Source organism: Gallinula chloropus, assembly GCF_964237585.1.
Source record: "Gallinula chloropus genome assembly, chromosome: 3".
Taxonomy (NCBI): Eukaryota; Metazoa; Chordata; class Aves; order Gruiformes; family Rallidae; genus Gallinula; species Gallinula chloropus.
Window position 1 is genome coordinate 62,625,089 of NC_140087.1, and position 22,920 is coordinate 62,648,008.

The 22,920-nt window shown below is 38.6% G+C and overlaps 1 protein-coding gene across 1 annotated transcript in view; it reads right to left on the bottom strand.

Moving 5' to 3' along the window:
* USH2A (usherin) overlaps window positions 1-22,920 on the bottom strand; it is a 385,041-nt gene that overhangs the window by 89,014 nt on the left and 273,107 nt on the right. Inside the window, exons 46-49 of the mRNA XM_084261650.1 lie at window positions 21,830-21,942; window positions 15,728-15,929; window positions 6,618-6,786; window positions 3,447-3,668 (exon numbers count right to left, since the gene is read on the bottom strand). Coding sequence (XP_084117776.1) covers window positions 3,447-3,668; window positions 6,618-6,786; window positions 15,728-15,929; window positions 21,830-21,942 — 706 coding nt within the window. The remainder of the gene's footprint in view (window positions 1-3,446; window positions 3,669-6,617; window positions 6,787-15,727; window positions 15,930-21,829; window positions 21,943-22,920) is intronic.

A 22,920-nucleotide genomic window follows, 5' to 3' on the forward strand; every position in this document is an offset into this window, starting at 1 on the left:
TTGGAGCCAGAATAGAGGATCAACAAAATACAGAGCCAGTGTGCATTGCAAACTACTCCAAAAATCCTTGGCTTACATGTGGGTATTGCAACTCTTACAGATCAGGAACCACAACAGTACAAAGCATCATCTTTCATGAGTCTGGGATGTCAGCAGAGTGGCATTTTATTCGCGATTTTTTTTTTTTTAAAGAGAAAATCCAAGGGTGTTTTTAGCTGACATTATCCTTTGTAGCCAGAAACAGAGAACTTTGGATAATCACGCTGCAGCAGTGGGGCTCAGGATGTGTACAATGGCATCACTGCCAACCTTTGCCAGTAGATGTCTCTATGGTCACCCCACTAAGTAAGGCCAATACGGGGTGAAAAATAAAACCTAAGAAAGAAAGAAAAGAGAGGAGAGGGAGAGGGAGAGGGAGAGGGAGAGGGAGAGGGAGAGGGAGAGGGAGAGGGAGAGGGAGAGGGAGAGGGAGAGGGAGAGGGAGAGGGAGAGGGAGAGGGAGAGGGAGAGGGAGAGGGAGAGGGAGAGGGAGAGGGAGAGGGAGAGGGAGAGGGAGAGGGAGAGGGAGAGGGAGAGGGAGAGGGAGAGGGAGAGGGAGAGGGAGAGGGAGAGGGAGAGGGAGAGGGAGAGGGAGAGGGAGAGGGAGAGGGAGAGGGAGAGGGAGAGGGAGAGGGAGAGGGAGAGGAGAGGAGAGGAGAGGAGAGGAGAGGAGAGGAGAGGAGAGGAGAGGAGAGGAGAGGAGAGGAGAGGAGAGGAGAGGAGAGGAGAGGAGAGGAAAGGAAAGGAAAGGAAAGGAAAGGAAAGGAAAGGAAAGGAAAGGAAAGGAAAGGAAAGGAAAGGAAAGGAAAGGAAAGGAAAGGAAAGGAAAGGAAAGGAAAGGAAAGGAAAGGAAAGGAAAGGAAAGGAAAGGAAAGGAAAGGAAAGGAAAGGAAAGGAAAGGAAAGGAAAGGAAAGGAAAGGAAAGGAAAGGAAAGGAAAGGAAAGGAAAGGAAAGGAAAGGAGTAATGTGAGATGAACAGAACATCTCCTCCTTCAGGACAGACTCTGAAAAAGGTATACAATGGCAAACGAAAGAGTCCACCATTCAAGCCCTTAAACCAACATTCAGTGCAAACCTGGGTCTCGATTTTACAGAAACATGCTGCTTTCAAACTCACCATGAAACAATAAGGCTGTGCATAAGGCTTGTACTTTCATTCATCATGTGTTTTTCAAGGAACTAACACTCCCAAACAAAAGCTTGAAATCGTCATTACATTTTTAACTGAGGCATTCATTGCCAACTACAAAACAGAGCTTCAGAAGCATTTCAGCTTTTGCATACAGCCACCCCTGTTACACCCTCTTCCCCTCAAGACAGTGAGATAATCTTTCCAATTATCATGTTCTTGCAAAATTCTACTTAGCCATTTGCCAATGGTAAGTAAATGATATTTTCATGTGAGAGTATTTTATGCATTAGAATCATTACAATAATAGTTTTTAGTGCCTGGCTCATACACTTTTGTGATTTATTTAGCCAGGTTGAATTACTGTAAGAAATTAAGCAAAAACCTGTTGAGCATTATGTGTACAATATGATAAGAAACCCATCTAACCACAATCTATTCTATCCTCCATGCAAAGGAATATGAACTCTTTTCAACTTTGGAACTAATTCATCTTTCAAACCTGTGTTTGTATTCAGCTGTGTGCTGGCTCACAGCATAAAGTCCTCAAAGGAAACCTGTGAACGATGAAAAAGCCACTGTTTTCTTTTTTAATAGCCAAAAAAATGTCACCCTGACCCATTCAAGAAAAATGCTGTAAATGATAGAGTGCTGTAGGCTAAACACATTTTTAAAAGAGGGGTAGAAAGGTTTTTTAAATATATATATTTAAGGAAAAAAAAACTGCTAAGAATACATATATACTGAAATGAAGAACATAACTTTCATCCCAAGATACCTGTATTACACTCCTACACAACTCATCTGCCCAGAGAGAGCAGTAAAAACATAAACGCTACCCCAGCAGTTCTGTTCCAACAGCATCTGTTAATTCACTCCATTTATAAAATACATATTGACAAAGACAACTGAACTGGGACCAGGGAGATTTGATTTGGTGTGAGAAAGTCAATTCAATGTGATTTTGTTAAAGGGCTCCTGCAGGCAAATAAAAGAGTTTAAGTAATAAAGTACATAAAGAGATGTTTTATGAGCCAGCCCCGTCTTGTGGCAGCCACACAATGCGCGGCTATGCAAGAGGCCTTGTTCAGAGCTGATATTGTGAGCCCTGCGTCAACACTGTAGATCAGGCACAATTAGGGATCACAATGAGAGGGAGGTAAAATCATGCAAGCGGAGCTGTTCACAGCATATGCTCCATGAGTCACCACTGGAAGGGAAGGATAGTATAGAAACCGCAGGAAGCCTTGCAATGGCTCTTCTGATTAGCCCTTCCTGACAGTGAACAGAGAACTAGAGTACTTCTAATACCACAGCGGCCAAAAGATCCAGCCAATTCACAAAATATTAGCTGAGGAAAGAGCTTAACTTTGGGAAAGGAGGAGTTCAGCCCTCAAATTTGGATTTTTAGTTACATTACGATCCTTGTACAACTAGAGGCTCAGACTGGCATGCAAACGGTGAAAGCACTGCATCACTCATTTTTGTATACCAAGTAGAATTGAGTACTAAATCCATTATTTTGGTCTTTCAAAATTGGGCTACCCTTTGAGACTGCAGTTGTTTCTGAAGTCTTTTGTCAGGCTGAGAAAGCCTAAGTTTGATGGTATGTAATTTGTCTAATAACTGTGGAAAGAAAAGACACATGAAAACACCTGAATAGGGTTTCTAATAATACCTGCAATCTCTGTCACCAGCTAGTCACAGAGTGCTTTACGAGGAAGTAGGGTTCTGATTGTAACTCTGAGCAATGGAGTAATTTCCTACAGTGTGCAAGAGATTAATGGGATACACCAGATGAACAAGTGACTAATGCCAGGAATTAAGTTTTGTTAATTTTAAACTGCAGCAGGTTTATCCCTGTGTAGACACACAAATGAGGGATGTAGACAGCTAAGCAGATACCAACATCATCTTCAGTCTCTAGGTGACTAACCCGTACCTCGAGAGAAATGGAAAATCCCTGCACTTGGATATGTGGTAGCACAAGGCAGCCAAGCCTAACCTCTGCTCTACTTATTAATAGGGAACTGATCTTATCTCCTGAATGGCATGCTGGAAGTTCATGCACTCCTTTTGATTTTTCTGGAGTGCCTCCAGACCCTGAAGTTTTTGGACAAAGGCAAAGAAGACTTATCAAAACCTCACCATTTTACAGTCTACTAGAGTAGGTGAGTAAAGTGCAACATCATTTTAACAAATTGTCATATGCAGTGTGTCACTACTGAATGATTACTGTTACAAGAGATGCTTTTTTCTTGAAAACTTAACACTTACCTGTGAGAGGAGTGTGTGCAGTCCCTTCCTTTTCATCACCACAACAGACCAAGCCTGTGCTTACAACTTCTCCACCACAGCACTGTTGATTGAAACCGTCATGGAGGGATCCACCACAGCAGATTTGGTTGCCCGACGTGGAGTAAGGCATTCCTTGGCAGCAAGCATCACCAATTCCAACTGAGACCCTGTTTTGTTCTTGGTTAGGGCAACATACTTCTCCTGTCAATTTAAGAATACAATTAAAGAATGTGTGCGTTTATAGCTCTTGAAATCCCAGAGAGGGAATCTGATAGCAACAAGTCTGGGTTCATGCACTGGTAGCTCCACGTAGGAAATGTTCCACGTGAAAGCATGGTATCAGTTGGTACTTTAGAATGCTATAGTAGTGTTACATTCATTTGCAATAATAAGCAAGATGCAGCCATGAATTCAGGGCCAAGACTCTGTAAGATATCAAAATGCAAGCATGACAAAGACAAACTGAGAAGAGCAACAAAAATATTTTCTGTAAACATGATAATTGTACAGCTGGAAACCTTTAAGTAGAAGCAGCTACGTAGTAAAGAGAATTCATTCCTGCTATGATTAGCAGAACGGTCAGCCTCCCTAATGTCAGCGTGAAAAATTCCTTGTCTCCTCAAAAACCATACCAAACTTGTTTTCAAGGACTGATTCACAATGCTTAAAGAGTTTTTCAGTGTTGCTCAGAACTTCATCTCCCAAAGAACTTCAGAATTAAAATCACTTAAAAAAATAAATACCACCATCACAATCGGTGGGTTTGGCTGCTTCTTACACAAAAGCATAGCTTTTGCTGGGAAAGGCCTTGGGAGAAGACTGCTAATGATATTGATGCTATAGTCATGGGATGGCCTAAACTGTGGGCTATGAACAGATTAGATACTGTTATAAAGGATACAAAAATGATGGTAAATGGCAATAATTTTCATTCACTAGTGTCTGCGCTCCATCTGATCCAGCGTTATAAAAGTTACATTCTTGCATTATCTTTCCCTGTTGCAATGTTTTCTGTGTCTCAGATATCATTTGGAAGGAGTAGGGGGTTTGTTCTGCTATTTAAGATGGATAATGCAGGAGGTTACAATATTTGGATTCCTGATTGCTAATAAAGTACATACTATAGATGAAGTAATATGCCAAGTCCTTTTCTTCTGAGAAGTTGGAAAATACAGACAAGGAGCCCTAAAACCAATGCAGCTTTTGTCACAAGTAAACATGTCATGCTATTGTAACAGATGTGGGAGAACACCATTTTCCTCCCTCTGCAAAATCCTTGCCAAAGAGATGCCTGGGTTGTAGTAGATGCTTTAAGAATCTCTTCTCTCATCTTAGCTCTGGGACGGATGTTTGCACTTCTTCATGCACTACTCTTTCAGAAACGAAGATTCCTGCCTTCCTAATTTGTAATCTTCATGCCTTCAGCCCAGTGTGCTTCAGTACATCTAGAGCTATCGAGCTGGCCAAACAACATCTGGGAAATATGTATGCTTAGAGAGTTTCCTATATAAATAACTATATGAAATAAAGTCAATAATAAACAAAAAAAAGATGAGAACAAATTTTTAGAGTATAATAGATATAATCTGTTTAGATACTTTATCACATTTTCCTGCATTCCTTGGAATCTAATTTAGTTGCTACACAGAGAAAGTATTAAAACACAGAATCTAGCTTACATCCATCTGAAATAAAACTGTTTTTTTTTAAAAAAGAACTATTAGACATAAGACACAAAGGATCAGTAACCTTCTCATTAACCTCTCAAAATGGGATCCATTCCAAGCTAGGCTTGAAAATGTTCTCTTTCTGAAAACTACCATGCAGTCTTACCAGTTAATTGTTATCCTTATCAAAGAATGACCCACATTAACATCTAGCTTGAGGTTATTAGCATATTTATAAAAATAAAAAAGAAAAAAGTGACCAACATTGTTCATGTTGCTGCCCTTTAGAGTGTGGAAGAAGAGAATGCAGCAAGTATACTTAGAAAAAAAAAGATGTTTAAAATCATGTTCAAACATTCACTGTTTCATGCTTGTGGAGTGCTGACTGAACCAGAACTACTTTCAGACATAAGACATTTTGTTTCACTGTACTTTTCTTTCTTGATGTAAACAACATTAAGCTAGTTAACACAGACCACTGGATGGGGACAGAGGTCACAGTATAATCTCTCCATTTCAGTATATTGAGATTAATGAGGCCAGCAAAATACTCTTCTCTGGCTTTTCCATATGATAGCATTTTTCTGATGACATCATGGAAGGCATTCTAATATTGTGATATATGAATTACTTTTCAAAGGATCAAAACTTGGGATGTGCTGAATGTGTTGGCAAAAATTCAAGCATTTCTGAGCCTAGGGAATGTGTGCCAGCTCATGAGTAATGGAAGCATTTTAGCTCCTGACCTGACAATTGCCTACAAAGAGATATATGCTCTGAACACTGCCCTCTGAAAGGGCTCTCCTCCTCCCTCTCCCTGTCAAAAAAACACCAAGAAACTGGAAAACCAAACTCTGGACAACAGCGCAGAAGCACAGTTTTGGCAAACTTCCCAAACAGCTCTGAGAATAAGAGTACGATCAGCCTAAAGAAAAGCGTGAATTTCCATCCAAGATAATACATGTGGGATGGATAGTTTGATCTGTAACTTTGGGAGAAACAAAGAATAGACAGCGTGGAAACAAGTAGAAGTGACGTAATCCACACCGTCAACCCCAAATGCTAACAATTCTCCCACAAAACAAATGGTTAGGGAAAATCACATGGGGGTCAAGTCAAGCAGGGAACTAGACCGTACCACTAAACAGCCTGATGGTGTTCCTATTAAGCAGAACTGCCCTCCCCATTATGCAGCACTTACTGCAATTAAGTATAGTTTGGCATAAATTAGTTCTCTGGGAAATGACCCAATCATCAGGTTTCATCAATTAAGCCTTTCTTGTATAAATAGAGTGTACCGTGTTTAGAAGACAGAGTCAGTGCAATTATCTTTGCTTATCCCACTGAACACAAGTCTTGAAGCCACCCAGAAACCTTGATAAATCCCACATTTATTGCCATGTTTTCATTCTCCTTGGTTTAACAGATATATCAACTTTGTTGTTTTGTTTCTTTCAAGCACTGGAAAGGAGTTGTCTCTTACCTGCTAATACCCTAGTGTAATAACCACCACAGCACTGATGTTTCGGTTGCACAGCATGTATCTGACCACCACAGCAAACCCCTGGTGAATTAAGAATAAATGGAATGTACTTGTCCTCGCAGCACTGGAAGCCAGGTTTATTGTCGTGCAGAATCCCATTACAACATACCTAGAAGTAGTTAAATAAAAAAAAATAAAAAGACCAGTAAGGCAATATCTGTTAAACAGAACATAATGTGTTCTCTGGCAAAACAATGTATATGAAAACGTGTACAACACATTGAGTATGGAGACTAATATGACTGAAGTAAAATAAAATGTAACTTGGCTAAAATCCTGTGCCCTCCAGCATTATCAGACTTCAATAAACTACCATGTATCTGAGAGAATGCTGCTATTTTGTGGCTTTCAACCATACTGCACCTTAATAAAATAGTCCATTAATATGAATCATCTTCATGTGCCTTGCAGGTTGTTTGAGTCTCTCCACGTGGAGTAGATTGCAATACATAGATATAATCCACCACCACCTTATACTTTTCTTCCTAATTTTTATTTATTTATTTATTCATTCACTTATGATGAAACATGTCATCTGAAACCCTTACAACTAAAAAAATCCAGTATTTCCCAATATGAGATCTCAGGTTTTCCTTCACATACAAATAAGCGGGATTTTCTTCTTATAGTACGTGATCACTTATTTATGACCACAGTTCTTCAGACAATGTGATCTCAAGAAAATAGCATTTATATAAGGATATTTTTTTCCAAAATAAAATTTACATGGAAATGAATTTTGAAAAGGCCTTTTAACTGTGGACTTCTTTGTAGGTGCTGTAGAGAAAATTATACGCTTCAACAATCAAATAATTATTTATACACTTACTCCTGTGTTGATGGAGTGGCATACTGCATACACAGCAAATCATATAGAACAGTCAGTAAAATCCTCATAAAAACTGGAACCTCAGAACCTACAGTCAGAGCAACCTGTATCAGCCAAGGATGCCTCTTACAACTGCAGTTGGCAGTGCAGCACAGATGTGAGAGCAGAGCTGCTCCTTTGTTTTCTTTTGACAGGAAGCACCTCCATCCCTTCCTGAACCAAGTTCTAAATCCTGTTATCTTTGTTAGTAGCAAAGAAAGAAAGTGTTCCTCTAGAAAGATATTTTGTTTACCTAGGTCCTTGCATTACTAGCTAAAAAAAAAAAAAAAACCCTTTCAAAAAATTCCATTACAAGGCTCAGGACATCTAGTTTGTATTACATTTAAAATGCTAACATAAATCATACACAGAGACAAAATATTTTTATTTTTCTTAAATCATTAACAAATTCTTTCTGACTTCTATGTGAATACATGATGCTCTTTTTTGTTCAGTTTTGAATGGCCTTTACTCAGTCACCCTTGGGAGTAGGAAGTTAGGTTCTGAAGCTGCAACTTAGAACACATAAACAATACGTAGGTAGGGCAGAAGGTATTCTTGTTTCCTCACTATATTTTGAGGTTTTATAACCTTGTATTCTTTGAATTGTCACAGAGTTTTCTGCTTTTCCAGTACGCTTTCTCATTCAGCATCTGGTTTAGACTACCAGCTTAGCTGAATTTTGTCATTTTCTATTCAGGAATTTTGAGTCTCTGTAGGTCCTATTATATTATTTTGCTGTCCACCTTGTCACTGGTAATATAATCCAATCTATGAATTTAATTAACCTACTGTTCTTTCTTCCAGATCATTAGTTAAGATGTCAAATAAAACTCCGCTTTTCACCTCTTCTCTGCATCCCATCTTTCGGGTATTTCTTTATGATTGGCATGCACTCCAGACTGAGTTTTTCTTCATTTACATTTGGCTCCAAAGCAACCTGGAAGATTACCCAATCTCTCTGTATTTCCAAGTAATTCAAAAGCATTCTTAAAAATATCAAATCAAGTACTATCCTGCCACTCTCCTTCAGAATAGATCACATTTAGCAAAAGTTCTTGGCCCTTGTAAAGAATGGCCTCTGTCCTCTCCTTTTTTACTGTATCGTGAGCTTGAGACACCAAAGCTGGTAAATGCTCTATGTGCCTGCATGAATGGAGGCCAAATACATGTTGCTTACACGTTCTTGGTCATAATTTGTGTGCTACTTGGCAATGTTTCTCCCTGTGTGATCTGTCTAGCCCAATTTGTCTTCATTTCATGGATTTCATTTGTTATCTCTGTACTGTTTCCTTCTTTCCATTGATGCCCACCACTCAAATTTCACCTGAACAGCCTCTCAATCTTCCAGAGAAAGAAACTTGCACATCTTTGGCACTACCCAGCCTCAAATGCTTAAGCAGCCATTTTATTTTCCATGCGATATTTCCAGTTTTAAGAAATGCCCCTTCTCTCATGAATCCTCGGTAGAAATTGCTGTTTTGCGTATTCAAGCAGACACTGGGAGAGCCATGTTAGTACTAACTTTAAAGCATTCTGGTTGGAATGTTATTTGTAAGATTGCATTAGAGGGGCACCTCATTTTTTCTTAATCCCCTCAAAAAATCCCTGGCTGAACACCTGGTATGTTACAACAATTTCAGTGGCTTCTTTTCCTTGTTAAATATGATTTAAGATCCTCAGTGTTTCTCAATACCCTGTAAACAGCTTCCAAAAAGGGGTCCAGTCAGCTCTAAAACACATTCATCCTCTCATCTGGCATTTCCAATTGATATAGTTGGTGCTATTATCATGTAGCTCTATAGCATGCTCTGCAGTCAGCTGTAAATTGTTAAATAACACTTTTTTGGCAGCCCTCTAAAGATAGTTAGTTTCTATTTGCATTGATATTCAGCACAAGGATTCTGCATTATCAATCCATAAAATAAAATGTATTCAAGTAATGCTAAAATTATGTCATTGACAAAGAAGAAAAGCAGATGGATTGAAAGTTATAGTGGCAAAAGGTTATTATTATCTCATCCTCTTAGATCTAAAAGTGACAGTCCCAACTGGATGGCGTTACTATGTACATGAAAGCAGAAGCCTCGCAGCAATCAGATACAGTGACACCAACATTTTAGGCAGGTCGGAGGTCTCACCTTCGTACGGAGGGTTGAACACTTGACATATGCTTGCTAACCAGGAGATCTTTACAATCTATGGAGATGATACAAAATGTTCCTCCTAAGCTATCATGGGAGCCTTTAAAAATAGTGGTAGACAGAGTTACACAGAAATCAATCCCATAGTTATCCTCAAATCCAAGCCCATAGAGGGAGCATGACCCAAGAGCGCTGGGATGGGGAAGGGCCTGGCATAAGGAAAGGCTTATGATGATACCTGAGAAAGGCCCAGTCAGCCATGACACTAGCACAGAGTAACTAGATATCAAATCTGGCAGGCACGATGAGATGTATTTTAAAATTTTAAAAAAAAAAATAATCCAAACTTAGCTATGAAGCTCTCTTTTAATTAAAACTGTGTCATCCCTTATCCCTCTGCTTGCTGAAGACTTTGCAGAAGGATATTATCTGGCCTTATGGACACATGCCAGTTGAGCTAGGACTGATTTACTCAAATAAACAGATGTGCTAGGCAGCCATGTTTATCCTTCTTGTCAAACGCTTGCTGCCAGAGCCACTTTGTGAAATAGCAATTCACAAAACACTCTAAGGAATTCCTATTAGCTACAGGAGTTCATTAAAAATTTCTGCCTGTGGAGCAAACACCAGAGTAATGATTGACCCATCATGTTCTCATGTGAGAGGGAATAGTTTAAATTAGCAAGGCTCATTCTTTTTTAACATAAATTATCTCTGAATCTATATAGAGACCCTTTTTCCTAAGTATACATACCCATATCTTTTTACAAAGTCCCGTTCCCTTTTGGTAATTTGTACTGCCTTAGATCTAAAAATCCATGAGCTGAAATGATTGTTATTCTGTTAAAAATCACTACCTACCATCTAACCAACATCAGTTTCATCTCCAATCCTTCAGGTGTGCCACAATGCTCATTATACATGAGGTATTATCTTTTTAAAGGTTCTCTAAGCCTGAAAGAACTTAAAAATAATTTGCACAATATTGCTAGCATTAATAGTAAATTTTACATGAGCATGGATGGAGTACCCTTCACCAGTGCCAAGATGTGTTAGTTTCACTCCTGAAAATCATGCTTTTGAGGCTAGCTGTCAAATCAAGCCACTGTTTTGCTCCTCCTGTCCTTAAAGACAAGAATCCTGCTGGTGTTTTTAACAAATGGCATATGTTAATTATGAAGAGTAAAGGGGTAAGCTGGTATTTCCTACTAATGTCAGAGTTATATTTGATTAGTTCATTAACTTCAGATTTATACAGGTTGTTGCTCCTGAAAATAAAAAATGCTGAGGCTGTATTAGCACCTACAGTCAGGACCCTTTTAACCATTGATGTTCATACTCATGATCCATTGCGTACAGAAATTATTAGCTTTTATGCAGCTATTTTAATTCCATTTTGATTGCGCCTGTCTCATTATTTTCAGTGTTCACCTCAGGATGCCAGTAACAACAGGACAGTTCAGTAGCTGCGTGGGTAACATAGGAATACCTAACCCATCAATACAGAGATTGTGGTCCCTGAGGGGTGAAGCATGGGCACATTCCCTTGTTAATTGAAGTACATCTCTGCGGATCTTGTGATACATGCTCTGTAAGCTGATATCTGTTTTGAGATTTTGAATATGGGTAAAGCTGTGGATTATACCTTACTGAAAACAGGTAGGAAAAGAGTGTCAGTTTTGGCAACTTGAAAACACCCAAGCAGCACAAGCCTGTTACTGTAAAACGGACATAGGCCGTAGGGACCCTCCTGGCAGCTGACAAAGTTGATTCTCAGCTTTTCTGCAAAACTGCAAACAAAAAAACCTTTCAAAGTTCTTTCCGAAGCCAAGAAATCCATCCAAATCTGATTACAAACACCAGGGTAAGGATACTAGGGCACAGCACTAAGTTAACTATAGTCAAAATAACAAAGATTGCCAGCTTTGAAGCAAAAAACTAAAAAAAAACTAGAAAGAAGTGGGAATCTGATGCAAAGATTATTTAAAATGGCAGGAATCTTTTTTTTTTCTTCATTCAGCTTAATATCAGTCCTACATGAGCCTATGAATGTACATGTACACGTCTCTTGTAATGAAAAGGTCACCTGCTCTCTTAGAGATTCCCAAGACAGCCCTGAGCAAGTTGGTTTATTTACGCAGCACAGAGCCATGCAGAGATAGGAACCTGGATACCAAACGCAGCACACAGTTGCAAGCTCGCACCTGGGCTATTTACCACTGCCTTTCTGATATAGCTGTGCTAACTTAGCGAGACTCAACTCACTCACTGTTAGCTGAAGAGTCTCTGCATCCTGCTGTGCTGTGCAGTGAAAACACACCCTTCTGTTCCTATTACTGAAACACTTTGGTTTCTATGGATGGAGGGGATTATATCTCTTATGTAGATAAGAAATAACAAATCCCTCTTTTTCTGCAGTGTCTTACAATAGCCAGATGATAGTGCCAAATGTCACCCATAAATCCATAAGGAAATGTTAATAAATAGCCCAAGACATATCTCCAAATTATTTTTGTATAAAAGGTCTACTTTTCCTCCCACTGTATATTCCTGAATTCAAGGAAATTATAAGAGCCAAATTAGACACACTGTGTCTTGCATACAAGGTGCAGTAGGTGACCAGAGCAAAATTCGGAACTCCACAACCTGCTTGTCTATTGGAACAGCATATCTACCATCTGCCTGTTTTTTTGCTGACCAGCCTATCATCAAATGAACAAAAAACTTATTTATTATTCTGGATCTGAACATTTCTCAAGCTGCTCAGCATTTAACTCTCGGTGGCATCTCGTCGCACTTGGCTATGCAATTAATGTATGGCAAATAGCAGCTGGCACTGTGTTAAGAGGCTTTCTTTTCCAAACAAGTTTAAGCTGGTCAGTGTTCCTTCCTTTCACTTCTGTCCAGTAGGCTGTCAAATATAAGGACTGCATACACTAGCATAAACGCTTCAATATTTCAGCTGGCATAAACTGGCAGTATAAAAGTGTGACGGAGGACTGCCACAGGAAGTCCCTGTCACAGACTAGTTTAAGAGGAACATGGATGTGCCAGGAGCTCTGTAGATACCTCCTACAGACATTTTTGATGACTAGTGCAGATACACATAGAAAACCAGTCAAAGCACTGTGAGGGAAATATTAATCAGTTCACTCACAAAAATTACCCTCCTGTCATTTTACTTACAAGTGCCTCAGTTTCCTGTGGACCTTCCAGTTGTTTATAATACATCCATTACTTAAGCAAATAGTACCTACTCCTAGCCAGAGTCTCTCAGAGTACAGAGACCATTATAACAAAATAATGCAAAATTAATGAGAAAAAATTAGAAAGTCAGGAAGCTATAAAAATAAATGGATGTTCTCTAAGCTCAAATTTACCATAAATGCACAAAGGCTGACAAGATAAAAACAGAGAAGAAAACTTCTAAAAGTATTATAATACAAATTCAAGTCATACATATATGCTGTTTAACATCTTTTTCAGCCATGTGGGCAGTGGGATCAAGTGTATCCTCAGCAAATTTGCTGGCAACACCAAGCTGTGTGGTGCATTCAACACACTGGAAGGTACAGATACCATCCAGAGGAACCTTGACAGGCTTGAGAGGTGGGTCTATGTGAACCTCATGAAGTTCAACAAGGCCAAGTGCATTGACAGCTCACATTGAGCTTTTTGTCAGTCAACACCCCCAAACCCTTCTCGTCAGGGCTGCTCTCAGTAACAGTGCATGCTTGCAGCCCAGAAAGCCAACCATCAAAAGAAACGTGGCCAGCAGGTCAAGGGAGGTGATTCTCCTTCTCTACTCTGCACTTGTGAGACCCCACCTGCAAATGAGGTCTCCAGTAAAAGAAAGACATGGACCTGTTGGAGCAAGTCCAGCAGTGGGCCATGAAGAGGCTAGAGCACCTCTACTGTGAGGACAGCTGGGCTTATTCAGCCTGGAGAAGACAAGCTTACCTGTGAGACCTTATAGCAGCCCTCCAATACCTAAAGGGAGCATACAAGAAGTCTGGAGTGGGACTGCTTAAATGGAGTGTAGTGGTAGGAGAAGGGTTAATGGCAAGGTGAAGAATGGCAGATTTAATTAGACATTAGGAAGAAATTATTCTCTCTGGGTTTGGTGAGGCACTGGCACAGATTGTCCAGAGCAGTTGTGGATGTCCCCACCCTGGCAGTATCCGAGGTCAGGTTGTGTGGGGCTTTGGGCAGCCTGGGCTAATGGAAGGTGTCCCTGCCCATGGCAGGGTGGTTGCAGCCTGATGATTTTGAAGATCCCTTCCAACCCAAACTATTCCATATTTCTATGATATGCCAAGATCTATAAAAAATTCTATCATCCCAAAACCTAAAGTAAGTAAATTTACTTTTTAGAACAAAGGACTGCCCTCAATTCATTTGTGAGATTTCAGAAAGGCCTATCTTTAGAATAGTATTGCATTCAAGGGAATTCAAAAGCTAGAGCTGTGTTGACTGGAACAATTTATACTTTGATTTGAGTCCCTCAAACAGCTCACTTCCTTAATTACTGTCTCTGATGACAGGGAATCCTGTGAATACATATTTTTTTGCTCTAGTCACAGAACATGTGATGATTCCTTTGACAAATAGAGACACTATTTCATTACACTAAATCTTACTTTCAAACTAAGAGTTTTCTACTTCACTTGTCAATAAAAACCATTACGGACTCCTACTATGCTATTGATCCCATTCCTAAACAGGAACTCATATGAAGATTAACCTGATAATAGCCATAATTTAAAAATACATCTGACAAATCACAATGGATCCTATTCAGAGCTGCTCATCATTGTCATTTAACAACCACCCACTCGTAGCTGAATCTAAACAGATTTTCTGTACTGGAGAATCTGATGATTAGGCATTTAGCCAAGGAGGAATTGGGGTGGGGAAGGAACCTTCAAGTCATGTTAATAACTGCTATTTGCAATTCAGGGTTTGAAATTCTTCATACACCTAGAAATTTTTCTGTTGTCTTTAGGTGGTGCAACCACTTTGTGCCGAAGGAGCCATGTCAACTGTCATCATACCATAGAATCACAGAATATCCTGAGTTGGAAGGGACCCGTAAGGATCACTGAGTCCAACTCCTGGCTCCACACTGGGCCAGCCAAGTCAGAACACGTGACTGAGCGTATCATCCAGGCACTTCTTGAACTCAATCAAGCTCGGTGTTGTGACCACTTCCCTAGGGATATGTTTCACAGATGCTTGAATACAAAGAACATCCTCTAGTAGCTTACAGTGTGTAATATAGTAGCAAAAGTGGGATAGAAAAATGCGTACAGACATCTATGTATATCAGATTGTATCAGTGGATTCGAGGTTGGTATTGGGATTCCTCAACCTTCCTGCACATGTCCCTTGTGAGATTTACTTTGGATCTGATTCCTTGGGATAAGTAACTGCACTATGCTCAAGAAGCAAAGCTTTCTGAGGGGAAAAAGCTTCATATGCATGCTCGTGAAGTGAGGTGGTTAACAGACTGGTTGAGAGCCTAAGCTCCCTATCTGGAGCTGAAGCATATTTGATGGGTTTCTGAAACACAGGTTCTGGCTTAGTTTCCTGTGCAAGAGATTTAGTTTGCATGTATTAAACCCACTTCTACCCTGAACCAGCATGTAGTAAATGAAAACAATCTGAGTTCACTTCAGACCTGCACTGTTGCTTCAAATGAAGTTCTTAATCCATTCATAAATGTTAACCCATTAATTTCTTCTGAGAGGAGAAATAAAGTCAACAATCACAAATTTAAGACAACAGAATCACTTGTCATCAGCTGACTCACATACACTGCTGGAGATTTTTGCACAGTTTTCCCTGTACTGAGCTCAAGCATTCATATCTCATTTTTAAAAGTTTCAAGAAACAGATCAGAGTCCTGTTTTTAAAATACCAAGAGAAGCAGAATCCTTCACTTCCCTTCCTCTAATAACTGAAGAGGTTTGGTTTATACACTTATTTCTAAAAGTATGATTTTTCATTACATTGCTAACTTGAGGATAGACACATACCTTCAACTCTGGATAGTAACACACTTGTCCACAGACATTTTCATGCTTTTTACATTCTAATGAGACACACATTCCATTATTTTTGCTGCTTCTTGGATGAGTCTTTGAAGAGGTACACCTCTGCCACGCTTTACGTATGAGTTCATATCCCAGGATGATGCCATTTGGCTGTCCTGGTGATGCCCAGTTGATTTGAAGAGATCTACAATAAGTAGAAAATTAACATCTGTTAAATTCTTGAAAGTATTTGTGCTCTATGGATACTTACATTAAAGGATTAGTGTATAGTAGTCCTGTTTTATACTAGTTCACAAGGAGTAAAATATTTGGAAGTGTCCAAAAGGTTTCTCTGTATGGTGAATTTCACAGCTGCTTTAATAACAGAAAGGAGTAAGTGTTTGAAATAAGTGTCAATATGTGCTAATACTCTTGGAAAATAAATCATGCATGCAATCAAAGTCCTTAAAGGTTGCTATTTAAAAGCCATGTAATTCTTACTTCTGGAAATTTAGGTGTAATAAACTTTCTAGAAATTTACTCATTTCATTTCAGTGGTAGGAAAAGGGATTCAGTATGCTGCCCTGGTGCTATAGCAAAGGTGTACATGAACTAATGTCAGGGCTGGCATTCTCAGATAGAAACCTGGTCAAGGACAGGCAGTTGGGGATAAAAGACTATCCCTCGCCCTCTGAGCTGTCACCATTGCAGTTTACTCACATTGTGCTCAGTCACCATTTCAAACAGATTTATATTCATCTTGCCTTTTCCCTCCTCTCAAAAACATTGTACAAAATAATGTATGTTGCTTGGGAATTGATTCTTCAGCACAGAATTAAGAGAGCTCAACACAGCATCAGAAACCATTAGTTCTTTTCTGTGCCTAAATATTTTCATTGGCATAGAATTAGAGGTAAAAAAATGCAGGGTTTATCACAAGCAACTCAGGACTTCTGATTTTGAGCACAAAAGCACAACTGCAGCAGCTAGCAAAAGGCTGTCTGTAAAACAAAATCCTGTTGTTGATTTCAGGTTTCAGATCAGACCATCATCAGTTTAAGTATCTTAGGGGAAGTACCTTGTTAAACTGTAGCATGCTTGTCAATACTAAAAATATGCAGATGCTGCTTCCAAAATATCAATTTTACAATTAAAAAAAAATAAAAAAAATTCAAAAGGCACATCTGAAACAAAAGTTTTCTAATGTACACATTTTACACTGAAATTTCAAATGGAAATTCATTTCTTACATAATCACTCTGGAATGGCATGTAAGAGAAATTTCTTTCACTTTGACTTTCTTTGGGTACAGAGAAGGAGATCCAATGCTACATGTAGATCAGTAGGACAACTGACAACTTGGCATAGTATATTCTTAGGCTCCAAATACCCCATTTTTAATGTCCATGTGTCAATTATGCAGCCACTGTCAGGATGTCAGTGACATCATAAATTAGCATTAATTTAAAGTGAAAATGCAACAGTGAAACAGCAGCTGCTGAGATAAACTTTGACATCTTAACAGAATAAAAATAACTGAATTATTATTTCACTTCCTTGAGGTATAAACAGAGGAATACACTGTATTCCTGCAGTAAGCCTTTGCAGAACAGGAATTAATGTCACCTATGTACGATTAACTTCATAAGTGATTTGTAGAGTCACCATTATCATTCCAAGGTCTTCATCTGAACCCCAGATTTAATTCCATACATGTTTACTTTGTATTCACTACATACTCTACAATGTGCACGTGAAGAGACTCTCATGCTCATACATACATGTTCACATTTAAATTATGTTGTAGGACCTAACTTAAAAACATAAACGAAGGAAAATATATTGCATAAACTTTATAAAAAAAAAAAAAAAGAAGAAAAGGAAAAGAAAAGTAGTAATTCAGCCTTTATAAATACCATTGTAACTCTCCTGGTCCTTGCACGGTATAGATCACAGAAGCAAAGAAAGCATTTCCAGTCATACTTTTGAATTATTTGCTCATTAGAAATTATTATTGTTATTGTTATTGATATTGATATTGTTATTATTAATATAATAATATAATAATATAATTTTCTGGTTAGAAATTTTATTTTTTTATATCAATGAAAAGTATCAGTATTTCAGGATTAATGTACGTCAGATAGATTTTGGTAAACCAGACTTTGGAAAAGAAATTTTGGTTTTTGCCTGCTTCAAGTATCACTGGCTTCAAGTATCCATCAGACATGAAAGAACTAATTTATTTTTTTCCCTCGAATCAGTAGTAAACGTTTAAGAATATAACAAGGCCTCACTTCTGAATCTTAAGAGCAAATGCTATATTTATCTCATCAAATACAAGGCTTAAATTTTAAAAAATCATGTCAAAACTAAGATTCAATGACTTTATGTTCAGGAGCTGGAATTAAAAAGAAAAGCCACAAAAAATCACAAGGTACAACCAACGTTCTTAAGATAGGGAACACTGCTATCATTAATGAGCAGTGGATAAAACATTTTCCTAAGTAGAAGATCACACACACTGAGCAACTGCTTCAGTGTTATTGTGCAGAAGTTAACTATTTGTTGTATCGTGGACTGCAGTGCTAACATAAGAGGCAGTGTGACATGGTACAGAAAGTCTGATAAATAGTATTACTCTTCTATTGTTGTTAAAACCTTTTTTGTGGAGTCTTTCTGTGGTGGTTTTTCCTCATTACTGAAGTAGGGAGAATAATCATGTTTCTTTCCATGGGAACAGTGCTTGGAACACTTCAGGGAAAGTGCTACCAAACTAAGCTACTTGAGAAACCTGACTTCATATGCTGCCTGGACACACAGGCTGGACATGACTCCACAGCAATCTTCCCCAGCATTTTATGCTTATTCACATAACTGCGAGTCCCTTCCTTTATTTGTACTTACCCACTTTCCCAGCATTGAAAATCAGACTTACTCATCTTTAATTCCACAGACCCCCTTGGAGAGATTCCTCCAGTACCAAGACCAATTTAAAGAATGTTTGGCACAGCACAGTAGTTCGGCACTTTAATATCTGAGCTCCTTTACAACTCCAGAGTAAATACCATCATCCCAACAATTCATTACTGGATGTATGCTTTATCATGTTGTTCTAAAATCTTTTTCACTAACATTAATTTGAAATAGTTCACAGAATCATAGAATGGTTTGGGTTGGAAGACACCTTAAAGTTCCAATCCCTCTGCTCATGTTGAGCCTCTCATCCACCAACACCCCCAAGTCCTTCCCCTTAGGGCTTCTCTCAACCCATTCTCTGCCCAGTCTGTAGTTGTGCTGGGATTGTTCCAACCCAAGAGCAGCACCTTAAACTTGACCTTGTTGAACTTCATGTGGTACACATGGACCCCCCTCTCAAGCCTTTTTAAGGTTCTTTTGGATGTCAAGGTCCTTCAGCTCATTCACCCACAAACACCATCTGAAAAAGAAATCTTCCTAGGCTTCATGATACTGAACACCAAACAAAATAATATACCTAGCTTTTCTCAGTCTACATCTGCTTTGAGTTCTCCATTACACCCTGACCATGGTTTCTAGTTCTTCCTAAGTGCATAGAAGGCCCTTTCTTCCTTCACGAAGCTTTGAAGGATTTTCCCTAGTTTGTACTACATGGTGCTTTCAAAGCCATTGACCTTATAATTAAGTACTGAATGGAATTTCTGGCAAGGTTCATCTGCATTGTGCCTCAGCTTTCTGAAAGGAACAAAGCTGCTACTAAGTATTGTTATTAGAAAAAAAATCAAGCCCAAGCATGCTGTATTACAAGGAACAAGAGAAAGAAGACACGTTTTTTAAAGGGAAACGAGCTATTTTCCAACCTACCTTGAGAATCTAATCCACTACACAATTTTAAGTAAGCATATACACACACACACAGAGTATTCAGAGAACTTTCTAACCCATTTAATAAAATACAATACTTCTCTACAAAACCTTGAGGTCCTAAATAAAAAGAACACGTACTTGATTCAGTAGGATTTGTTTCTACCTAAACATGGTCCATGCCACTTCCCCATAATGCCCTCAAAAAAACCCCCCAGAAGCCAGACAAGAAACCAAACAAACCAGAACTTGACTTAGGACTTCAGGATTGGGTTCCATACTGTTTTCTGTTTGAAGTTGGGCTTTATAGAATAATCATTCCAGGACTGCGACCTTTTGTGCCAAGTTTCAGCCTGAAGCTGAGTTATTAACTGTAAGGGGTGGGAAAGTAAGGCATTTATAATGGCTCCGGTGTATAACCTTCATTAGAACAGTGTGGCTGGAGCTGCTATCAGAAAGACTTCTAAGAAGTTGGTGGGTGAAATTATAATTTATGTCATGCAGCACCTTGAGGCAAATTTTAAAACAATTATTTGTGAATGCTACAAAGACATTATCCTACAGCATTCTCATCAATAATACAGCCCCTCAAACTGATTTAGAAGAGGGAAAAACGCCATGATTCCAATTAAAGACAATAAACTGCACAGTCCGTATTATATCTCAGGTATCCCATGAGCCTATACTCTAGAAATGCCTTTTTTCTCTCTCTGCTGACAGATATGTATTAAAATGTCCTCTTGTCTACACAAACTGTGTTTTTGCCCAAGCTTTTTCTTCTATGGAGGATAAATAAGAAAAATTCATATTCAGCCCAGCACCTGCTGAAGCTGTCAGCTGTAGTGTTTGTCATATTTCAATCAAAGCTGAAGCCAGCCAGTCATTTTTATACTGCACAATCCTTACATACTCGAGGACCAGAATTAATGAATTAGCTATTGATTAAATTCCACTCTAGCAAATCCACCGTGGCAAATAAATGAACTACCCGGGGCACGTGTAGGCCACGGCCAGACATGTCCGGGCAATCGATCAGTAGTTAGTATTCTTTTGGGATATAAGAACAGCTGATGATAATATGACATGTAGGAAAAGGCAGTGTAGAAACAGCGTCTGTTTCTGGCTGAGCAGATTATAAAGTAGGAAGGCATTTTTGATCCTTCTGCATTCATGTGTTATGACATATTTAGTCTATATATAATAGCAGAAACATGCATAAGTGTTTGCAGTACAGACAATACAGACAAAGGCATACATAAGTTAAAGCCAAGGGCAAAAGATGAGATCCTGAATTGAGTTCTTATCATCAAACAAGCTCTGACTATGTCTGTATGTGCGACAGGAAAATAGCAAGTTTAATTCACCCTTATACAAAGATAAATGCTGAATTCAAGCAAAATGTAGAAATAATAAACAGCAAACCAAAGTCCTTAAGAGATTGGAGAAACAAATCCATTCTACTGCCCATTTCTGAAGGCTCAGGCATTAGATTTTTGTTATTTTAAAATTTTTTTTCTTTTTTTCAATGAAAGAAACACTTCTAATGTGCATACCCCACCATAAGTGTAAATAAGATTGCAAGAACAATAACATGCACTCAGAGGGCTGCTTTATTTTTGATGCAATTCTGACAAAGGTGTTAGCGAGCGTAGTATTAGCCTGTCTTTGGAAGGTATTATTCTCCCAAAGAATCACTGTATATGTTACTATTTGGCTGCTCCTGAGGACTGCAAATCTGATGCTCCCTTTACAATTAAGAAGTTTGTCCATGCCTGTGGATGTAGTGGACAGGTACATTGCAAACAGCAGTTCAAGGAGACATAGATATGCATGCCTTTTAAGATATCTTACTAATTCTTACTGTTGTGATGGGTGACTTTTTTTTTTTACCCACAATTATTCTAAGTTTCCATTATCAGCATCACATTGCTCCCTGAGCATTAATCTTCCTCTTCTAACTGACAGCAAAATGTGATAATTTTCATTCCTCTACACTTCTCTTAACTACTTCAACTTATGCTTTATTTATTATCACAGCACAGAGATACCCAAGTGGGTATGTACAGTCAATAAGGGTGAGATTTCTTCAGTTGCTCTTTTGGCCAAAAAGACCAAAAATAACAACCAAGACAAATGTTTTCAAATAGTATACTGAATTATTTTATACACTTTATTCAATTGAGAGAAGACAACCTTACATTCTGGTCCCCATTCCAGCCACAAATCGCTCTGATATATGAAAGCCATCTATGCTAATAGTACCTTGAGCCAATTATGTGAATAATGGGTGCTGACAGCTCCTTTGGCTCGTCTTCCACCGTTGTAATCTGAGTCCCATTGCTTCTCACACAAGCATACACCGTGCAGGCTTCAATCTGATGAAGAAGAACATGAGTTTCACATACTCAGCTGCAGAAATTATTCAGCTGTGCTACTTGTTTAGACTTCTCTCCTCACCCAAGATTTTATTCTTTTCTATTTAACAGATTCCACACTGCCAGGAAAATGCCACAGCTCTGAGATAAATATACCTACCAGAGATGTACTGTGCAGTATCACAGGTTCCCACACCATTTTTAAAAAAAAAGAAAAGGAGTACATGCAGCCTTCTGGTATTAATTTGTGTTGTCTATTAAATTGTTACTAACAAAGTTGCAGTGAACTGTAGAATCTGGTACACAACACTGACAAAATCAGGCTTTGTTTTGAGATCTTGAGTAAGTTTTCTACAGCTACCATATACTCTGACATAAAAAACAACGATAATTTTTCCTTAAAATTTTTCTATTCCCTCATGTTTATTCTGGAAAACTAAAAGTGAAAACTGCAAATAGGAATCACACTCTTCGTTATGAAAAATGCCACAGAAATAAAAACTTGAATTCTCGGGCTTAAACTATGCAAAGTGAAATAATGAAGAATGGTAACCTTCTGTACTGTCAACAGAGAATTTACTTAAAATAAAAGAATGGAAAAAAATTAAGTTAATGCAGGAGGACTACCAGTGATATGCACATGCATCCAAGATAATATTGTTTCCAGGACAAGGAGAATTAAAAAAACCCAAACAACAAAACAACCAAAAAAACCCAAACAGCTTGTTTTGGTTTTACCTATGACACTGATGTAAGTGTAAGTCCAGTATAAAGACTAGGAAAGCAGAAGAGAAGAACAATTAACATATCAAGCAACATAAGGTGGCCATGCTAAATTAATAGAGAGGGTCTATAAGTGAGGCAGTAGGTTGAATTTGCATTGTTATTGAGAGAAGAAAAATGTGTTTCCAAGCAGCATTCAGAAAGTCATATGTGTATTCATGGGTGGAGGTTAGCTTGTTTCAGAGGGGCTGGAAC